The following is a 23,453-nucleotide window of genomic DNA, read 5'->3' as shown; positions in this document are numbered from 1 at the left end:
TGTGTGTGTTTGTCCTAAATGGCGCAGATTTATCAACTGCCAGTAGCAGCTCCAACTGCCGTCCCTTCCCTGCGGCCCCGCCCCCTCCCAGTGCTGACCATTCACTAAGCTGGTTTTTAGCCGGGCACTGCGTGAAGAACTCAAATGGCAGGGTATTAACGAATTGTCGTGAGCTGGCTCAGCCCCGTTCCCGTGCCATTGGTATTGACCATTTTTCTTGGGTCGATGGCATGGCGTTTAATTGAAAACTGCTGCAGTTCCGCAACTGCAAGCATGTTGCACAGTTGCACAGTTGCACAGTTGCACAAGTTGCATGTGGCACTACTTCTATGCCCACATTTAATTTGAAAATTCCTCTAGATTTTTGTTGCCATGCAGTAGACGAAAACAAAACTACAAACGCTGCTGATTGTTTCATATTAAAAGCATGTATGTAACAGCAACAACAACAACTTCAATATTAACAACATGCGAACGATGATGAAAAATCGCCTGCAACATGTTGGATGCTGCTGGGCTGAGCTGCCTCTCAGGCAGAGAGGGCTCCATCTCCATCTCCATCTCCGTCTCTGGCTGAGCATTTTTGCTGCCCGCTGGCAGCTCCGACATCAACTCCAATTACAGAAGTACACGAAGGCGTCTCTCTTATGATTCCTAGTTTTTTTTTCTCTTCCCGTTCAGTTGAGTTTTTCTTTAATCTTGTTTCTTTTTGTTTTTATTTTTATTTTTATTTTTATAATATGGGTTCCCTCATGTCGTGCAGTCTAGAGCAGAGCACTAGACAAGCAAACGAAACGGTTGCATGATGTTATGGAATTGGTAGCCATCTGGAGACCCAGTGAAGGCAGCAGCAACGAGAACGCAGTCCAATCAATTGTGCAGCACAGTTCGAACTTGATAAACACCAAACACACAATCAACTTTTTATTTTTATTTCTCAATAAGATATTTTCTAATCGAATTTTGTTTGGCATATGAATTAAGATTCAATCATATCTTATAAACAGGTAAGTCTCTGGAAATTTCTATTCAGAAATTCAATTAGAATAAATAACTACATTAAATAAAACATATTTATTATATTTATTATATTTATATTTATTTCAAATATTAAATGGACTAATTAATTAACTATTTTAAATTATTATTATTTATGATTTCGTTGTTAAAATGATATTTTCTTGTCGAATTTCTTGTTTTGTTTAATTCCTTTCTGTTTGTATTTAATTTGCATACAAGAATTGCTATGCATAATTTAAAGAACATTTATTTAAAATAAATATAAAAAAAATGTTAGATATTATAGAATAAGGATTACAAATTTGTTTAATATTATTAAATCCTCTCAGGAAAATTATATAAAACTTAAACCCATTTATTGTGGTTCATAGACTCTAAAGTAATTTTCATATTGCTTCAAAGTAAATACATATATGAAATAGCTATAGAATTCTCTAGGCAATCATACTGGATCGAAATATAATGTGACAATAATTAATATATTTGTTAGTAAACTTTTAATTGTTCCGAACTCATCTTAGATTCCGCAATCGCTTTCATTTATACATAAATAACACTTTCTGTATATGAAATAGATTAAATGTTCTGATATTCCATCTCGAATTGTGTTTATCTATTTCATCTACAAACAGAAACTCAACAACAGCAAACCATCTAATTCAAGCGTACTTGAAAAACAAATATCAAAGTCTTTCAAAAAATTCGACCTAGTCCTATCATTATTAAGCTACTGTTCTATAAAACCTTCAAATTATATATAAGTAAATTAGTTGCAAAATATGCATACGTGATCTTTTTATGATTGCTTTATGATTAAAAAACTCTAAATATATATATATTAGCATATATTGCATATAAACCGGTATTCATTTACGAAATCACCCATTTCAGTAATATGTTAATTAACAACGCATAGAATATGGTCATAATTAGAGTTATGCCAGATGGATTCTTAAACCCTAAACTTTCATATGGCAGTATTAGGTTTTTCACTTGACATCCACAATTTATCTTAACGGATTCAAATGCAAATCTCACACGACAACAAACAAATACTCATATATACATATACACAGAAAGAAATATACACACACGTGTGTTTCTTGTTTTGCTTACTTGGAATTTGGTAGCAAGTCCAAAATTGATTTTTAATTAAGGCATTTAACCAAACGCGCTGCCACAGCCAGACCCAGCCCAAACACTCGTGAAGCCATAAGCCGTAACCTGTAGCCCGTAGCCCGTAGCCCGTAGCCCGTAGCCCGTAACCCGAGATCGGGCATGAATCATAAGAGCCCCGAGACGTCGCCAGACAATGTGGTCAATAAATTTAAATTCCAATTCGAAATCACATTCAAAACTCGAGTGCAAACGAGCTCATTTTAAAGAGATGCAAACAAACCAAAACTTGGAACAAAGTAAAAAAAAAAAGAAAACATATATATGTATATAAAAGAGAAAAAAAAGTCATTTGTCGCTTGTTTTTCTGTGACTTTTTTGTTCGTTTACAGAGCGCGCTGTAAAATTTCGAACGCAACCAATAAAAATGGAAATGATGGCGCACAGAACGAAACGTTTATAAAATAATAATGCGAAATAATAATGTGACGGTGATTTAGCGGAACAGCGCCACGATTGAATACAAATAAAGTGCCAGCACGGGGTTGGAGAGTCGGGGGGGTGGCATAGGGATGCCAACGTGGGACGCACTAATCTAGGATGATTTCTGCCTAATCTGGAGCAAAAAAAGAAGAAAAAACAATGCTGCTCCTGCTGCTCCTGCTGCTGCTGCTGATGCTGCTGCTGGGCTCAAAGAGAGTTACAGCAGTGCGAGAGAGAGCGCGGGGTACGCTGACGTTGACGTTGCCGTTGACGTTGACGTTGAGTGGCAGGCAATCATCTGCCTCGTCCAGCGTCCAACTACCTGTTTCTGTGCCGTTTCTGTATGCCAGCTGTGGCTGCTGTGGAGCAACCGCCGCTGCCACCGTTGCCGTCTCCGTCACTGACGCCGTCGCCGTTGCCGTCGTCGCTGCTCCGCCATAGGCCGTTGGTCCAGGCCATGCGGCACCCCCTGAAGCATAAATCAAAGCAAAAGGCGTGGCCTAGCACAGTGCGAGCGAGCGCGACTGCTTTTCGAATATGCGCACACTGTGTGCGGCTCGCTCGCACTTACTAAGCGACCGCCGAATGATTTACAGTTTTCGAATACCCATACACTCGCGCACTCGCCAGCACTCGGACTCCACTCTGGCAGTCGCCGAAAGGCTCTGTCAAACGTGAATCGAACGTGGCGCACTCAAGTACGCCAGCTGCGCGCTCGGTACCCGGTTAAATTGAAACTTAATCAAACTTTCCATTTACTAAGCAAAATAGTCGTGTGTCGTGAACTACTGCATGCCCAACTGGGTTGCTGATTGAAGGCCAGCTCCAGCTCCAGCTCCAGCGACGCCATAAGTGAATCAATCTCAAGGAATATTTCGTTTGAATCACAAATTATCTAACGGAAAACTTGTCGAAATTCAGGCCTGCGGATAAATGCAATAACATAAATCCCAATTGTGAATTTCTTCGCATTTCCCAAGTAAAAGAAGAGTTTTCAATGGGCTGCAAAGCTTTAAAAATGCCAATGAAATTGGAGAATTGCGTAAACTAATCGAAACAAGTGTTTAAATGTATTCAATACATGAAAATTGTTGAGTGTACCACAAGAATAGCAAATACAATATATACAATCATAAAAGTGCTAATATATCAATATAGTTCGGAAGAACAACAACGTTTCCGATTGGATTTCAAAAAGTTTAACTTAGGTAAGCAAACGAATAAATATATAATTAAGTTCGTTTCGTAACTCATATTGCTGCATTGATTGAGGTCAAAATATAAAAATAAGAACGGAATCATAATAAATTGTCAAATCAAAAATAATTTGTATAGGGCAAAAACATTAAATAATAACGAGACCGCATTAAATTTTAAGTTTATTCACATAATAATTGAATAAGGAATTGTCCTTCAACGCCTTTAAAACAGTTTCATAAAACAAACTTTAACTTTCTCGGTTGTTATCAAACTTTTTCGACAACACGTACACACACACACTCACACAATTACCGAATTCGAAACTCGAATATTTATAAATTGAAGCGATCCCATCTCTTTGTGTGCATGAGACACACGTACACTGTCTGTGTGATCAATAAGAACAGTCGGAGCAGCAATTCGAAATAGAATGTGTTCGCATTCGAAGAGCGCATGTGAATTCGAACTGGCTCTCTTTCGAACTCATAGCAATACACGACGCACACATACACGCACTCACTCTCGCTTGCGGCTTCACATTGCTGCGTCCGCAAAGGTAACAACAGCACAGCAACGGCAATGCGCGTGAAAGAGATAGCAGAAACCACATTTAATGCTGTCTGACTGCTCTAGCACGCATGAACTGTTCGAATTTATTTTTTTTTCCCATTTATTCCGCGAGTGTTTAATGAATGCACTCGACTGACTGTGTGTTCGCCACTGCCATGGCAAAGCGGTAACTATGTGTATGTGTGTGTGAGTAGTAGTGTGAGTGTGCTTCTACTTGCTCGTACTCGCAGCTACAATTGGCGGCGCTGGCGCTGCGCGTTGCATGAGTTTTTTATTGATGCTCAGATATTTGAATTATGCCCGAGCAGTCAAAGTGAGACATTGGCGCTTCGAGCACGTATTCGCGGATACATTTATCGAAACAGAAACAAAAACTGAAACAGAAACAGAACCAAAAGCCGATTCCGAAAAACGTTTGACCGTGGCTAAACAATCCGTCAATACGTCCGCGAATCGTGCGCTTCTCGACGGCTCTCAAATAAATACAATAACAAAGGCGGGCTACAGCTACAGCTATAGATACAGATACATTGAACGACGCGCTGACTTTGAGCGATAATAACGAAAGATGGATGGGCATCCAATTGCTTGCAGTGCCAGTGTTTTCATCGATGACGTTTAAAATACATTCGCGCTGATGGATACCATAAATTCGGTGTGAAACTCGCTTTCCATAGAATGCGAATCGGCGCATCTACGCCGCAGCCCAACTAGAACTGTGACAAATCAAGTGCCTGCCCGCTGCGGCTAATTACGGTTTAAGAATCCGCCGAACGTCAAGTGCAACACAAACTCACAAAAGTGCAGGTAAAAGTAAGCCATGTCAAACGTCGGGATGCCAACGGATTAAACTCTAAACATGCGGGCCAAATCGACTGACGATAATTAGCTAAAGGTCGAAAGTGATTGAACGCGGAACTGTTTCCGCACTTAACTTCAGCTAACAACAAGAAACTAAAAAGCTTTTCTCAATTCTCAATTCGTGAAGTGCAGCAAATATCTATTAAATGGTTTAAAATTGTTTTACACTGAACGCTGAAAGCCGTCGGCTAATCTTGATTCGAGTGAATGCAATTTGGGAAAATTTAAATTAATTTAAATTTTTAAATTAAGGAACAGGTAAACTAATCAGAAAATTATTTCAATACATTTTTCTAAGCAACTAGATCTACATTTTTTTAGGGTTTGACAAGCAAAACAATGAGTGCAGTAAAATATAGCACAAGAACTATTATTGAATAAATTAAAATTTTAAATTCAATACGATTCCTAAGAATCTACACTACATTATCTTCTTAACAATTCACATATTCATATAATAAAAAATTTATTGCTAACGTCTATGATAGATAATTTAAGTAATGTTCAGTCCTACTTATATTTAATAAAAAAAAATAGTTTCTTGCTTATTTTATATAACAAATTAAAATAATATATCATAGCAATAAGGACAAATGAAAATTAAATTATTATAAAAAAGAATTCAATTTCATTTTTATTATTAGACAAATCGGTAACCGACCCAATTAAGATTAAACGATTCATTATTTAGTGAGAACTCGAGGGTTGCTGTTATCGTCTGAGAAATTCAAACGGACAACCTTAATATTTTTAAATATTTTTGTACTATTTACCGTAAATAATAATAGAATTTAAGAAAAAAAAAAAAAAAACATTATTTAATTTTTATGCAATACTTTTGAGGAGCTTTTATCAACTAGCTAAAATATGTAATTTTCATAATATTCGTATAAATATTTAATCACGCAATTTTTCAAGACTTTAATTTTTCTAAATGAACATTAGCGCAATGACGTATTTTTGGCAAAAGAATAAGGCGTGTATGAAAAAAAAAAAAATTAAATAATTTATTTTAAATAAAAAAACAAAATATTTTGGATTATTAAAAAAAAAATAAAAATAATATAATCAACAATAAACTATCAATTAAGGGTTTTACCTATGCCAAGTTATATCGAACAAAAAGTATTTATTTTTTTGGTTATTTATATTGAAAATTTGTTATTATATATTTATTTACTATTCATTTTTCTTTTGCCTGCACATAAAATATATTATTAATGAACGTAAACATTTCTTTGTTTTCCAAAATGCTTTGAATTAATTTTATTCCATCAGACTTGAATTAAACATAAAATGTCTTGTTACTACCAGTTAAAAGTTTATAACATAAAAAATGGTTAGCCCATTTGATCATAAATTATATAATTTTTTATAAAGACAATTTTTATAGCAAAAATAAAAAACTCTTTTAGTTTTCAGTGTGGACATTTTAAATATTGTACTCCCTCTGCATAGATAATTATCACATCGAGTTTATAGCTTATTTGGAAATGGAGTTTTAAACATCTTATTCCTATATTAAGTCACACTTAACTATTAAATTCTCAAATCGAATTGAAATGGGATACAGTAGCAAAACCTTCAATTGAAGAGAATTCCATAGTGCTAGGGCTGTATCGAATTGGGCTTGTTGAGTTATATATTTGTTGTTGTTTCTGCTGTTGTTGTTTTGGGTTGCGTGCGCGATATCAACGCAAAGAATTTTCACTTCATTAAAACGAATGCAGCCGTTTTTGAAATAATTAAGAGCCACAAAGGCGAAATGTCACAGCGAATGAAAAATGCCTAACAAGCAGCCACAATCTACCTACAAAAATATATATACACATCTGACATATTTGTACATAACATTCTATAGTAGTATATAGTATGGTATATAGATGTGTGTGTATGTATTCGAAATGTAAATAGTTTTTGGGAAAGCACAGTTTTTGTACATAGGAATTGCGTGCTCTGCCATCACATGGCCGGGGGAACTCATGCTGGCCAGACCGAGACTCGAATTAGATTAAAATGTCAGTCCGAGCTGCGCCCAGCAACGGCTTCTTCATGTTCGCCTTCTTCGCCTCGTTCATTCTCTGCATACGCATTGATATGGAACGAGAGTGTAGAGCCATTGAGCAGGGTCCACTGGGCGCCCATGGTGCGCCTAGACCAATTTCGCTGCATGCGCACTTCTGCCTTAGATCCCTATATGCCGTAGATGCCACCCCTGAGCACTCTGAGGCACATGGTTAAATCGTATTGCCGCCACTTGATGTAGGTCACTTTCATTTGCAGTTGCATTTGCATTTGCGTCCCGCCCGTCTCAGCCAGCGAGCGGTCCACTCAGATCAAAGTGCGCTCAATGGGCTATTGCATAATGTGGACACAACAGTTGCCGCTGCTGCCCGTTGAGTTAATTGGCCGCCTAGTTGAGTCCGAGTCCGAGTCCGAGTCCGAGTCCGAGTCGCAGTCTGGATTTGTTTGCAGCTCTTGTTTGGGTTGTCAGCGCTTGAATTTATGCCATCAACATTCGCATTTCGGCTGCGCCTGGAGCTCACATTCATCACGGTATGTGCGGCTGACCCAGCGGCGGCGGGCCAAAATGTCATGATGATATTCCAGCCTAACTGATTTGTATTTATAAATCAAAATACCGAAAAATAAACGAACAAAAAAATATGAAATAAATGTAGGCAACACGCAAACTTTGCCGCGACAACAGCCATAACACAATGAATAGTTGTTGTTGTTGTTGTTGTTGTTGGGGAGTCGTTGATCTATTGGAGCGACGGGCAGCCATTTGCTCAACTTTGTATTTGGATGTGTAGGTACAATAAGTGCCGGGACACATTCATTCTCGACTCGACTCCAAAGGAGACGCCAACTTTTCATCCTGTTTGCCAGTGCCGACTTCTATGCCATGCACGTTGATAACAAATGTGTGATTTATATATATTTTTTTTTTCGCATTCTCGCAAAGCGAATATGAAATGTGGTTTCTTATAAATGCAATCAAATGAACAAAAAAATCGAAACTTAACATTTTATTTATAATTTATTTTCATTTATTTTGTAGTTTTGCATGGGACGAGCTTTCATGTGCTTTTTAAGCTGTTTAATGACTTCAGAACTATTTATAAAAATATTTTAATTATTCACAAATATTAATTGCAGCAACATATAAACAATAATTATTTCAAGCGAGCTTTCTACATTGAGATTTAATTACCAGCTCAGCTCTTAATGAGCTTTTAAATTCAAAGTTTTATATCATTAATAAATTTAAATCAGAGTGTTAGAAGCTGTTTACTTCTTCATAAAGCTCATGTATATAAGATATATATATACATATATATTTTATATAAACGATATATTTATATTTTAATATAAACCAGGTATATTATATAAGCCTTTGATTAATCCAAGTTATAATCTTAACAAAAAGCAAACTTTAAAACACAACATAAATTAACTCTTCCTATAATTTTTAAATTAAATGCAAGCAATATTTTAAATATAATATTGGTTGTTGAAGCTCTTCTTTAACCAATTTTCTAATACCGTAATTAAATTCTTTTTACTTGTCTCACAATTACCTTGAGTACTGAAAAGTCATAAAAAAAAATTGAGGTCAGCCAGAAGCTAACCAAATTATTTAGCACAATGCGCATTGTCCTTGGTCTCATTTAGAGGACATTGTTATAGATATAGCTGTGACATATCCGATCGTAAGCGATGTGTAAAACACAGATTGTAGGGACACAAAAGGCGCAACCGCAAAATCTGAGCGAGGCGACAACTGTTTTTGAGTACGTGTCAAAAGGTCAACAATGGCCGCTTGCAGTGAGGATCGAAGACTGGAGAAACAAATCAAAAACTCATAAAAATTATGAGAGCCACAAACAACCGCAAACAAAACACAGACGAGGGTTCAGACGACAAACTGTAGCAACAGCAGCGAGCGAAAGAAAGAGAGAGAGAGACAGATGTGCGAGAGAGAGAAGAGCAAATAATAATATTTATGACTACTTTTATGAGGTGCTTACAAATTTTTATGAGTTTTTAATGGGCCCACTTGCATGCGTGTGCGTTTGTCGTTCCTTTTTGGCCCATTGTTGCTCTAGAGAATGAAAATGAAAAAAAAAACGCAGAGAGAGAGAGAGAGAGAGGGAGAGAGCGAGAGGGAAACAGAGCCAATGAGTGTGACTGCGCGTGCGCAAATACCTTTTAGAATTGTGCGAGTGCGACCTCGTCTCGTCTGGTCTCGTCTCGTCTCGTGGGTCCCTTTCATGTTTACATACACACGAGCTACGCCCATGTTGACAACAAATATTAAAAATTATGATTTATGACCAGAGACCCCAGTACCTCGGCTACAAACAAACAAACCAGCCGCGCTCAAAATCTGTAATGGTGACGACGACGACGACGACGACGACGACGAAGTCCACGACGACATTTGTAAAAGAAACATGTATATGTAACTGCTTAGGGTTTTGTTTTCATTTCATAATTAAGAGATGGCTGGCATATGACTGCGCCAGTTGAAGATGATGAACAGCCCAGTGCTTAGAAATGGATGACAGACCAATAACTCGTATAGACTTGAGACTCGGAGAGAAAGAAAACGTGTTTGACAGCCATAGCTTAGGGTTTTTAGATAAGATTTTTTCAGATCATTTATAACAAATGCAGAGATCTGAGATAACTTGAAGATAACTTGCTTACTAAAAGGCTTATTATTGATTATTAGCTCAATTCGGAGTGTGTATTTGGCAAAAATAAAGAGCTCCACAGAAATATATATTTATATATATATATATATCATATATCATATAAAATGAAGATGATCTGAATCATTCTTCAGTCTTATTATCTATGATTATTGAAAGCAATTTTTAGATAAGTTGATAAAATATCGACATACTGCTAATATACTCCTATACTCCTATACAATGTTTAATTTCCTTCAATATATTTAACACTATATTATAGAATTTAATTTTTATTACAAAAGGGACTTTAAGGCAGCATCTTTTCATGCCTCTCTGCCTTGTGTTTCTCCCTATTAAATATCGATTATGCAAAAGTTAATCATCTTAATTATGGGGAGCAACCCTAGTTATAGGATCATTTACCTAAGACTTCTGCCATTGTGTTTGAGTTTTTTATGAAAAGTTGCCAAGTCAAGAAACCCTTTTCAGCTGTCGCATCGACCACAAATTGATTTATGGTGACATCGGGCTTGTCCTGGAAGAGAGCGAGGGGGGAAATCCCTCCAAGAGCTGCGCATGTGCAACTCAATTGCTGTTTATTTACCTTATGTACCTTCAGCCGCTTCTTCGTGCATTTACCTGTGCCCAAGACGACGACTCAACGTTTTCGGTAAAAGGAAATTCGTTCTGCGGTTTAAGAGTTTCATGCGAGCATTTCACTCCCGTTTCGTGGGCATATCAAAACTGTTTAGACAAAGGCAGGCAATGCAATGCAGTGGAAAGAAAATGCCTAAAGGCCGCGCAGACGCCGAGACAAAGGAAACTCGCTCAGTCTTGTTCGCTCCCTCGTCTCAAAAATGTCGCTGGCATAATTTATGGCCTTCATACGAGGCGACAATCAGCCAAGCGACCAGCGCCAATCTAAGACAACAATAATTGTATCCACTCTCTATATAAAAATAAATATATACATAAATGTATATACATATAAATATTGTATATATGTGTAGATGGCCAGCCCGCAAATACGGTTTGAGTTTTCATTATTCATGGATTTAATTAACACCAATTGAACCGCTTGTCGACTCGACTCGTTGGTAAATAATTTCCAAACTCGTATAATTTATAGCTTTTATTATTTCCGAATTTTTAATTTGCCGTTAAGTGATCGAAGAAAATAAACAACAGGCGCCGGTAGTGCGACCAACACCCGTTCAATTCATTGAGGCTCGAAGATGGAAACTCTCCTATCGAACAGCGAGATAATAATTGAGATAATAATTGAGTTTAGTTACTGTAGTTAACTGAGATAAGAATTGAATTTATATTTAGTACATGTATTTGAGCGAGATTGAGTTTGAGCTTTACTTAAAATGTAGCTTCAAGATGGGTGTTCTATTAAAAATTGAAGAGTTCAGATCAAAGATCGAAGATAATAATATAAGTATAATAATATATATTGCTCATAGTTGACAAATCTAGTCAGAATTATAGAAAAAATTTTATTTGTGTGCTTTTCATTAATTTACTCGACAAATATAAATTATTCTGAAAGTTCCAAATATTGCTTTGCCGATTCCAAATAGTATTTATTTCAAGATTAAATATCTGTTAAAGACTCAATCTTCATTATCTTATTATTTACATTCTAATTCTAATTTCACCTCAACCCCTTCTCTCTGTTTGTTTTCTCCATTTCGATTAGCATTTATCTAAACGTTATGTAAGTGAATTCAAAAATCAGTTAACAACATTCGTTATTGGTAATCAGAGTTCTTGGCCACATCAAGCACATTTTGATTTGATAATTTAGCCTCATACTTTGGGGTCAAATAATTTGCCAATGTCTGCAAGTCGTCAGGTCATTGCAGTTGTTTATCTAAGCATATAATTTGGATAATCAAACTGTTTGTGTGTCGTTGCCTCTGGGCTAATTCAAAATCGAAAACTTAAGCGAAATGCCGTTACAAGTGCTATAAACTCCATAATCACCAAATACCCAGGGCCTTACAAAGCTTTTGTTTTTTCTTCTTCTTATTTTACTGAAATGTTGCTCATCAAATAAATCTCTGTCGAGCACTGGCTGCTCGGCTGTGGACGGGTTTTTTTTTTTGTGCTTTGGTTGAGGAGCCCGACTGAGCTGGGCCGGCAGGAGGCATAGGGCCAGGGCCAGAGCTCAAGTTGAGGCCCGTACGGCGATTTAATTTAAAGCTTCAACTCCTTTCATTTGGACAACATGCTAAAGGGTTAAATTGCCCACTGAATCAAAATTATTGGTTTCATACGAAGAAGAAGCAGCACAAACAAGCAGAGAGTATCGACAAGAAGAAGAAACTGCATCGAAAGAGAGAGAGAGAGAAAGAGAGAGAGAAAGAGAGGGAGAGAATGCACACATACTTGCTGTGCTCGTTGCAGAGGTCGTTGCATTGTTTTTGGGCAATGGTCGTCTCCTTTTTTTTACGGCCATGTTCGCTGGCTTCCTGGTTGCTTGGCCAAGTCTTCTCGGGCATTGCGTTTTACACTTTTCGGCTTTGGGGCTTTTTTCTCTTTTCTCTTTTTTTTTTTTTTTTTTTTTTTGCCGCATTTGAGCCCAAACAAACTCTGCAATCGTGGCAGCTTTTGTTGCTATCTCCGCAACACAAGTTTTCCACCATTCAAACAAACGCGCTGCCGCTGCCGCAGCCGCGTCCGCTGTATCAGCGATGGTGTCCAGGCCGTCCAGGCCCGGCCACAAGTGCAGCAAGTGTCCATTCAACGAGAGTGGGCGGTGCTGGCATTCCAGCCGGTGCCGCACCGTGCTGTGCCACACCAAAATTGCATGCACGTAATGCCAATGCTTAGGCATATCCGCGCCTGCCCATCAGCTCCACTGAAATCCAAACAGCTGCGTCCCGCCGCTGCCCCACAAACAGGCGAACGGGCCGTGCTCTTGGCCACGCGAAATTTGGCTCTTAGCCGCTTCAAAAATAATTGTAATAATGATGCTCAGTGGGGTAGATGTAACTACATTGAAATTACCAGCATAAAAAAAAAAAAAACAAAATTAAACTTTTGAGTAAGCTGAGAAAATAACAGTCGCATAAATATATATAAAAAATAATTAATAAAATAAATATATAAGAAATAAAGATTTAAATTATAATTTATACTTTATTCAATGTCTATTAATTAAATATTTAGTATATATTTATTAAATACATTACCACAACAATTTAATATATTTAAAAAAATAAATAAATAATTAAAATAAATATTAAAAATTGTAATATTATTTTAATTTATTAGCCTACACTCGCATTACCTTCCGATTGCAATTCTCAGCAATCTGAGGTTTGGAAGTGTCAAGGGTATACAGCGATGTGTGTCGAGGATAGAGCGGGCAGATTCGATCCATGGCTCTGCAGGCAGAGCAGCTTACGCCTTAGACGTTTCGAGTCTGTCCTGGGCTTGCCAGGCGCCTATATGTGCGCAGTTTGCTGCTTAATTCAAAACCAGATTATTTCTCAAGATTATGCCTAATTTTAAGCGTACTTTCGTCTGCAAATAATGCTAATATGTGGCTAGGCTGGGTGAGCACAGAAGCTCTGCCAGCTGCATAACTGATCGCGCATGGGGATCTGCAGTGGGCGGGGATTTGGTAGACTAGACCTTAAGCCTTTTCTGTGCAATCTGTGGCGGGCATCTGGCCGGCTGTTGGTGCGACGTGGTACTGTTGGATTAACCGCTTGCATTTCATTTCAGATACGAATCGTAGCGTTGTGCCGGCCACAAAATGGATCCCGACTGCTTTGCCATGTCCTCGTACCAGTTTGTCAACTCGCTGGCCTCCTGCTATCCGCAGCAGATGAATCCGCAGCAGAGCCATCCGGGCGCCAATGGCAGCGGCGGCAACAGCGGCGCGGGCGGAGCGAACGGACAGGGCAACTCCGGCGCCGCGACGCCGGGCAGCAACGATTACTTTCCAGCGGCGGCCGCGTACACGCCCAACTTGTATCCAAACACACCGCAGGCGCACTATGCAAACCAGGCGGCCTATGGGCTGGGCGGCGGCGGCGGTGCGCCGGGCGGCGGACAGTCCAATCCCGACATGGTGGACTACACACAGCTGCAGCCGCAGCGCTTGCTGCTGCAGCAGCAGCAACAGCAACAGCAGCAGCAGCACGCTCATGCGACGGCTGCCGCTGTGGCACAGCAACAGCAACAGCAGCAGCAGCAGCAGCAGTTGCCGCAGCAGCAACAACTCCCGCAACAACAGCAGCAGCAGCAGCAGGCGAGCATCAGCTGTAAGTATGCCAACGATCCGTCGACGCCCGTTGGCAACAACAACAACAACAACAGCAGCGCCAACAGCAACAACAACAACCAATCGCTGGCCAGCCCGCAGGATCTCTCCACGCGCGACATCTCGCCCAAGCTGTCGCCCAGCTCCGTGGTGGAGAGCGTAGCCCGTTCCCTCAACAAAGGCGTCCTCGGCGGCAGTTTGGCCGCCGCCGCCGCCGCCGTCAGTCTCAACAACAACCACAGCGGCGGCAGTGGCGGCGGCGGCGGTGGCGGAGGAGGCGGTGGTGGCCCCGTCAACGTCAACGTGCCCATGCACAGTCCGGGCGGCGACTCCGACTCGGAGAGCGACAGCGGCAACGAGGCGGGCAGCAGCCAGAACAGCGGCAACGGCAAGAAGAATCCACCACAGATCTATCCATGGATGAAGCGAGTACATCTCGGGCAGAGTAAGTGCTAAATATATTATATTGAAATTATTATTATTATTTATTTTTTTTTTTTTTTTTGATTATAATAATACATAAATTGAAGCAGTGTTATATTCATTGATACATTATTATATTGTTAATATTAATTATTATCAATTGATATATGTGTAAATTTATGCTTTTACGTACTTTTAAAGGATATCTATCTATCATTCTATCTACTTATAATTTGATATAGAAAAAACTTCCGTTTTACATTCCTATCAGGGATTTATATTTCCATATTTAAATATAAACTTAGCCCATTATATATGTATTTAAGAAAAAATCTATATCTGATTTTCTGCTAGCTGATTTTCTGCTAGCTGTTAGAACTAATAAAATGAATTAGAAATCTTACAAATATATAAAACTGATTTTTAAGCTTTTATTAATGTTATTTATCATATATTGTACAATGTGACATATATATACATGTATGTCATATACTGCCATATGTCATCTATGTATTAATATATCTTTCATATCCATTGTGAAACTATTTTTGTAGACTGCAAACTTGGTATCTGAAAATATTTTAAAATGTAAACTATAAAAAAAATCAATCGAAGCCCCGATTCTTAAATAATGCAACCATATATGATTTAGACTATTTAACATTCGATCTAAGCCTGAATGTCAATATATAATTTCCGCTGGTAAATTACCCCTATATCAAATCGCACTTGCCTTGACTTTAACTGCAATTAAATATTTGCTTGCTGAATGCGAACAGATCGTAGAGCAAACTTGGCCCATTACACAGTTACCTAACTCAATTGTTAATTGAAATGAACGAGTGCGAGTATCTGTGTGAGAATTACAGACAGATACGAAGAGATAGACAGAGAAAGGGAGAGAGAGAGAGAGTGGAATAGTAAGAGCACTGAGGGCATTCAGAGTATCTCCAGCACCAAATTGTCTGGCAAACTGAGAGCGCGCGGGGCAGCCTGTCAAAATACATAAACAATAACAAAAGATTTTCCCTCACACAGCACACAGCAACACTTTTTCATCTTTCTTGCGGCGCTGCGTGAAAAGTCGACCGCGAAAATCGCAGCGCGTGAAATTGTAAACAAACGTGTGTCGCCCCCGCCCCGGACAGCCCCGGACAGAGGCAGCCGGCACCCGCGGCTAATGCCGACAAACTCCCACAATAACTCATAATACCGAATACCTAATTCTAATACAGATACAAATACAGATGCAGATACAGCTACAGTTGGAAATAGAGGCGCTGGCTATAGATACAGAGGATGGAGATCTAGCTGGTCGAGCTACTGCTGCTGTGAATCTCGCACCTCTCGCTCCGTTTATATTTAAATTCTCCAAATTTCATGAAAAATTGTTACGTCTCGCACGGCCTGCTGCCAGATACTGTGCACTCTATATTCTATATTCTATAGATACACCACAATACGAAAATTGTGAGACGAAAAATTGTTGAGCGATTTCTCATCATGTCAATGACGCGCACAGCGCACACCGATTTTTCTTTAGCACCCGAAGCCAACTAACCTCCCCCCCCGCTCGAATTGCATCAGGCATCATCAAAATTTATTGACTGCAGTTCAAAAATCCGGCCAGTAATATTAGATATATAGTCGAGCTCTATGGCTCTGCTTATTAATCAATTAGCGAATATCTTTAACCTTTATGCTTAACATAAATCAAATATTCGACTGCAGTTGAAGGCAGACACGGCCTGAAAGAGTGAGGGAGGAGAGGGGGAGAGAGGGGGAGAGAGAGAGAGAGAGAGAGAGAGGTGGGGAGAGCTAGCCTCGACTTGTAGTTCGCTTTGCTTAAAATCAATTGGCAAGTTTCTATAATTCCTATAAACTTTTATTAATATCCGTGAAGGAGCTGTCATCGATCAAACGCTTCATTGCGCTCTTTAGCCAGCGCGGTTCATAGCTGATTGCAGCCAGTTGGCAGGCCTGGCTAATTGCAGTTGATGTGCAGCTAGAAACCTGTATTATCTAAATATAGATTTAGTATATAGCGGATTATAGAATTCTAGCCTATTCTAGCCTAGCCTGAAGTGGGATACTCTAGTTATGTAGTCCTCGCATTGGCCAAGTTATTCAGTCTTATGTATCAATAATGGCTCAATATACAAATTGGCAACAATAATTGCCAGTTGGCAGCTGAAAACTTGACAAGACCAAATCACAACATGTCAGCCAATTAAAGAGTAGTTGAAAGGAGCTCTGGCCCCTGCTATGCATTTGCATTCAAACAACAACAACAACAACAACAATTGTGTATACATATTGATTAAGCAGGAAAAACGTTTTTGCGATTTTCCATTTGTATAAAAACTCGTTTCATGCCGATTCCAAGTCCAATCAATGGGGCATATTGTTATTATTATTTATGTATCTGTAACTCATGGCAGCCAATGTCGACACAACAACAACAACAACAACAACAACAACAACAATGATAACTGGAGAACAAGTGCAAAAAGTAATTATAGTGCAGCACAGCTAAGCAAATTGGCCAAGATGCGTATTACTCGTATCTGGTAATTGAAGAGCATGAATGAAGCCAGCGAAATGCAGACACGGGCTGCCAATTTTAGCATCTACTCAAAGAAATTTGCATACGATCTTGAGCAGACATATACATATACACGCACATATACATACATATGTATATATGCAGCTAATTTATGTATCTGTTTTTATGCATCGATGAGGTTTAATTGCATTCTATCCATCTGCTGTGAAGCGCACTCGTCTATATTCACGATGCATGCATGAATAAGTATGAGTGTGTATGAGTATGTGTGAGTGTTCGTGCGAGTATTCATGAATAGACACGTTGCCACTGGTAATTAGTCCAACCCTCTGCCGCAGAATTAAAGCCATGTTTGCTCTTCGAATGGATGGCGTTTATGTGAGTGTGTAGAGCGAGTTATGTTTATTTATGCTCAAGTGAGGAACAAAAACACAAGTGAAATTGTAAATTAACTAAAGCAAATTGTTTATTTTTATACACCAGCAATTATCATAAATAGAAGAATAATTGCGAGTGCTGAAGGAGAATTGTCTAGCTTCATATTTAATTGATATTAATTGCATAAACAATTTTGATTTACTTTTATTTGCATCTTCTGGGGCGACACGCAGGTAGAAAATATAAATACCTCAAGCTTCTTTCGTTAATTTAATTTTATTTTAAATACCCATTTAAATAACAAGTCTTGTACTTTAATCAAGAATTAATTATATAATTAATTATATAAAATATAAGCCAAGGCAGCAAAGAATTTTGCTCTGAATTGATATATTGGACTATGTTGACATAACTTTTTATGTTAAATTTAAAATTGTTTTGAAGTGATTTTAAGATTGTTTCTTGTTTCTCCTAACAGAGACAGAATAAAGTTTATTTATTTATTTATTTTTTTTTCATCAAATATCTAATTTTACTTCAAGTTTTAATAAACAAGCTCATAAGCCATATAATCGCTCTCAATGGGTGCTCTATATATTTAGGTATATTATTATATTTTAACGAGCAAAGTCAATAACCTTTGCTCACATCAGCCCCACCCATGCTCTGGCTAACAATTAAAAATCGGTTGTTTTTTATGTTTCTTATCGCGCTATAGTTGTTTCTGTTGTTTCTCTCTCTCTCTCGTGTACAACTTAATTTTCGATGGTAAATGTCTTAATTAAATGCCAATGCGCTGGCCTGCACATATTGCAATTTGAGTGGTTACATTAAACCCCCCAATTGAGCCCACTTGGAGAAGAATTAGCAGGGGCAATGGCAGAGGGAGGGGGAGAAATGAAAACTGAACTGGTATTAGAGAAATGCTACTACAATGGACCCAGGTGCCAAGCAGAACACATACTGTAGAGCAGCTCAGCTACTGCATGTTGAGGCGCTGATTAAAATCCAACAGCAGCAGCAGCAGCAGAAGCAGCGGCAGCAGCAGTGAACAACAACAGCAACGACAATTACAACAACAGCATGTTAACAATTATGCAAATTTGTGTGCATGTTGAAGGTGCAACAACAACAACAGTAACAACTGAAACAAGAGCTACAACTACAACAACTACAACAACGTTGATGGCATATAATCACGTCAAGCCTTTTTTATATTCATATTAAAATAAAGTTAAACGCCATCTTCGAGTCGCGCCTCAATTAGGCGCTGCACGCGGAGAGATCGTCAGGCGAGAACGAGGGAATTCTACGAAACACCTTTATTATACAACAAGAGAGACAGAGCCAGAGATAGACAGAGAGAGAGAGAGAGAGAGAGAGAGAGGCAGAGGCTGAGTACACCAAGTTCCACTTTGCATTTTGCATCTAGTTAAAAATGGCTTGACTGCAATGAGCTCATAATGGCGCCGCGTAATAGCCGAAGATGCGCAGCCAAAGCAATAGATATAGGCAAACAAAGATACAGATTTATATATCATATCGTACATATCGCTTGGCAGCTTGTGAAGTTGTTGTCTAATTGACAAGACCAAAGCTGGCGACGTTCCAAGCGATTTCGTAGCAGCAGATCATCAAAGGTCTTTGCGCTTCATCGTTCGCCCACGAATCGAGAGCTAAACGCATCTATGAGATGCAAATGCAGGCATACCTGCCCGCACACAGAAATGTCAAATGCTTATTAGTTGCAACAGGCTGCACCCCGCTCGCCCCCATCCCCCCTCGCGATTGCTACCACAAATTGTCAATTTAATAAATTTGTGAAGCGCGTCACCAAATGCTGGCGGTCCGCGGGCTGCACCCTAATTAGTGGGGCTTTATTCAGACGAATTTCGATAGCCAAAAACAAAAATGAAGGCAAGCATCTGGGCTAACCCAGCGCGAGGGTCTGCCAACGCAAGCTGCAGCACCGCAAATAAATGAAAAGAAAATCAAAACTTTATCCAATTTGTGAAAGATTGAAAACATTTTCACAATTTTAAACAATACAAATTTACAAAGTAAAGATAAAATGAAATTGTTTGAAGGTTTTTATATAATCGTATTTACGGGCAATTAATAAAACATTGTTATTAAATGGAATATATTTTAATATATTCCCCTTTCATTGTTGTTACATTGTTTTAATACATGGAAAAGGTTATAAAGGGCGAGAAGCTAAATCGATCTACCTTGTCGATTAATTACATATACAAAGATGTAGATTACATTTAGATTGTTACGACGTGAATCAACTTACTAAAACTTGAGTGGATTGTAAGTCCTTACCTAAACTGATTTACATATCAAATTCTAAAACTATTTTCATTTATATAAATATATTATATAAATAGATACCTTTGTGGTTAAAGTTATATTTGTCATTACTGATTAAAAAATAAATTTTATTTATTTATCAATTACTTTTCAATTGTGTGAAACTCAACTCATTTGACATGACTCTAAGTCTACCCAAGATCTATGGAAGTCAAGATATACATACTGCAGCATATATAGAATGTGTATTTAAAATAGTAAACCCTTTCAGAGTATAATGTATATAACATAGAGTATGATATTCATTTCTAGCAGACTCGCAGTGGTTCACGTTCATAGAACCATAAATATCACTTTCAGTTGGATCTATTATTCTATTGTAAACACCTTACGGTATTTCAGTTATTATATTCGAAATGTTAAGCGAAATGTATATAACATAGAGTATGATATTCATTTCTAACAGACTCGTAGTGGCTCACGCTCATAGAACCACAAATATCGCTTTCAGTTTGATCTATTATTCTATTGTAAACACCTTACGGTATTTCAGTTATTATATTCGAAATGTTAAGCGAAATTGCAATGGCCAAGTCGAAAAGCCATTTGAAGTTTTTCGTTTAACTTGTTTGTGCCGTTCAACCCGAAGGCCACATTGAGATGCAGGATGTTATACAAAATTAATAGTTCGCAAATGAGTTGAATGTCAGATATGTACAAGATATGGCAACGATGGCTGCAAGGCAACGGCAACGGCAACGGCAACAAAAGCAACTTCAGTGTCTGTTCTGGGTCTGGCTCTCGCTCTGACTCTGGCTCTGGCTCTGGCTCGGGATCTGGGTGTCTGCTGCTGTTTATACTCCTGCTGTTTGTGCGTCGTCGCCCCCTCGTTCCGTTTGCCCGAACGCTGCTCGTCTATGTGGCGGCTCCTGAGCACGATCATTGCATGCAGCAACACCACAGACCAGAGCCCACAGAGCCCACAGACCCAAGCCCAGAGTCCAGAGCCCAGAGAGCGAACCCCTAGAGACAGCGAACAGTGCCAAGTGGCGAGCCGAAGAAGCAGACCCAGTTGCATTCGCTGCTCAATTACATTTTCATTAACTTTGGACACGACTTTTCAAATAGCTACGTTTAATCATAATGATTGTTATTATATTGCCCGCCGATCCAACTGCTTTCTAAGCCACAGCAGGGCACAGCAGGGCAATGCATAAATGCAGCGCAAGGTGCTGAAAATGTTGTGGAATATAAATTAATTTCCCGGCACAAGGTGTTGCAGGGCCATTGTGGTGCTTAAGCTGTGCTAAATATATACATATATTTAGTCGAGAAACTTTCCTATATGCTGACTTTTATGAATATACGAAAAGTCTTATGATGTCTAACAAAGAGCAAGACAGCGTCTCTTCGTTAAAATGTCATCTCAACTAATTCTAACAAAGCGTGAAAATTTTGGCAGCAGACAATGCAGAGATAAATATATATATATATATATAAGATATATATATATAAGTATTTGATATATTTTGAGTCACATCTGATTGTTCTTAATGAATTCTGGGCTCATTCATTCCTGCGGCTCGCAGAGCATGAAGTGAATTATGTCGGATGTGAAACTCAGCACTTTGCTTGAATTCAAATTCATTTGCTGCGAATGCAGCGCATTAGGGGCATGCATGAAACGATAAATACTCAAATATATATGTATTTAAAAATTGTACAAATTCTAAAACATGTTTTGATGATATGCTCTCTGGATTCAGCAGACTTGAATGTATTTTTAAATACACACTCTTTCCGCTTTATTGTTTGTCAGCGGTATTACCCATATTGATTCGCCTGCACTTTGAATACACATCACTCATCAAATTGTCCAAATCAACAGCACACTTTAACAGTTCCATTCCATTCCAAACTCATTCTATAAACTTTCTAGAGCTTTTATACAGAAAAGATGAATGATTACTCGAGCCGAATTTGTTTATATGAGGCAGCAGCAAAAAAAATCTTGGCTGATGAGGTCTTCAAGTGGCTGCAGCCGCATTTTGGCCAAAGTTAATAAAAGCGCATAAAAACGCGCGAGGCCAACAATGAAAAGGAAGAAAGTGAGGCATAAAGAAACAAAGACAATAACAATAACAGCAACAACAACAACAACAATGGCGCCACTAATGACTGATGATGCGGCAGCGCTGATAGATGCAAATGCAGCGCACTTGCTCAGCGGCACAGATGCAGAGATACAGACAGAGATACTGATATAGATTCAGATACAGCTACCGATGCTCAGATCTAGATGGGCGCTTCTTTATACAAATACGCAAAAATTGTATACACGACTAGTTCATTAGTTCATTAGTCTATGATATTCTCTAATGAGTGCACCCCCTTTGAGAACTCAGAGAGAGTTTTTTTTTCTGCTTCGTTTTTGTTGTTTATCGCGCCATTGTTTAGAGAGCAAACAGCTCAAGCGGTGCAACTATGCCACGATTTGTATCTTACGAATACTGCGATTGCAGTCGAGCAAATTAAATTGCGAATAACGCAAAGTAATTGCGATTTGAATGGTGAAAAAGTGCGAGCCATAAATTCAACTGAATGTCACGCCGGCACCGCATGCGAATTTATCAAATTCAGGCGTAAATTGGCGCACATCTGCAAATTGCCATTGCCCGGCTGCCCAGCTGCCCTGTTGCCCAGCTCCCGATTTCCCCGTGAGTGGAGCGACTACCTGCTCGATAACGCCGCGATACGCATAGAATATTAATCTACGGCCGCATTAACTAAAGCGAAATGACGCAACGGAGATAAACGCCAAGCGCACAGTGGGCTGAAAAGTCATTGCAATGAGCATAAAAGTAAAATTGGATAATCGTAAAGTAAAAGGTGCACAAAAGCTTTTAATGTTAATATACATATTTTTTATATATTTGATTTATAAAATTATGTACGATATATAATAAAAATATTTTTATATATCTTAAAGTTATAAACTTATCATATATATACAAAAATATTAACCATATATAAATACAAATATTTTTTTAATTTTGTATTTCTTAAAAGCCTATGAAATGAGCAGAAAAGTAAAATTCTATAAAATAAACCGTAAAGCAGAAAGCTGACAAATGATTTCAGTGAAAATATTAATATTTTTATAGATATTTACAATATACAAGTAGAAATATTTTTTCAATGTTATATTTCTGAAAAGTTTATGAAATCAGCAGAAAGAAATAATAAATATTTTTAGAAATTAAATATTTTAGAAAAATTTGTTGAATTTTATGTTTATACTTCGTGTTTTTTGTATATAATATATAATCACGTATATTTATTGATATATTTATCGCACACTCTCCACTGTACGATAGTTGACTTCACCAAAAAAAATAAGGTGCAAAAAAGTAAAGATTAAAAAGAAAAACCGAAAAAGAAAGGAACAAAAACAGCAACAGGCGGCAGCGTGGCCACGAGGCAGAGCGCGACGCTGTGGAACGGTCTTGGGGCGTCGTCTTGGCTTGGCTTGGTT

The 23,453-nt window shown here is 38.4% G+C and overlaps 1 protein-coding gene across 1 annotated transcript in view; it reads left to right on the top strand.

The window, feature by feature from the left end:
- The first annotated feature begins 4,491 nt into the window (after positions 1-4,491).
- Positions 4,492-23,453, top strand: part of Scr (homeobox sex combs reduced) — a 33,656-nt gene continuing 14,694 nt past the window's right edge. Inside the window, 2 exon segments of the mRNA XM_018000558.2 lie at positions 4,492-5,508; positions 13,695-14,680. Coding sequence (XP_017856047.2) covers positions 13,726-14,680 — 955 coding nt within the window. The 5' untranslated portion in view covers positions 4,492-5,508; positions 13,695-13,725.

Source organism: Drosophila arizonae, chromosome 2, assembly GCF_054131065.1.
Source record: "Drosophila arizonae isolate 15081-1271.41 chromosome 2, UAZ_ARI_1.0, whole genome shotgun sequence".
Taxonomy (NCBI): domain Eukaryota; kingdom Metazoa; phylum Arthropoda; class Insecta; order Diptera; family Drosophilidae; genus Drosophila; species Drosophila arizonae.
The sequence above is the reverse complement of the archived record's forward strand: the minus strand, read 5'-3'. Positions and strand labels throughout refer to the sequence as shown.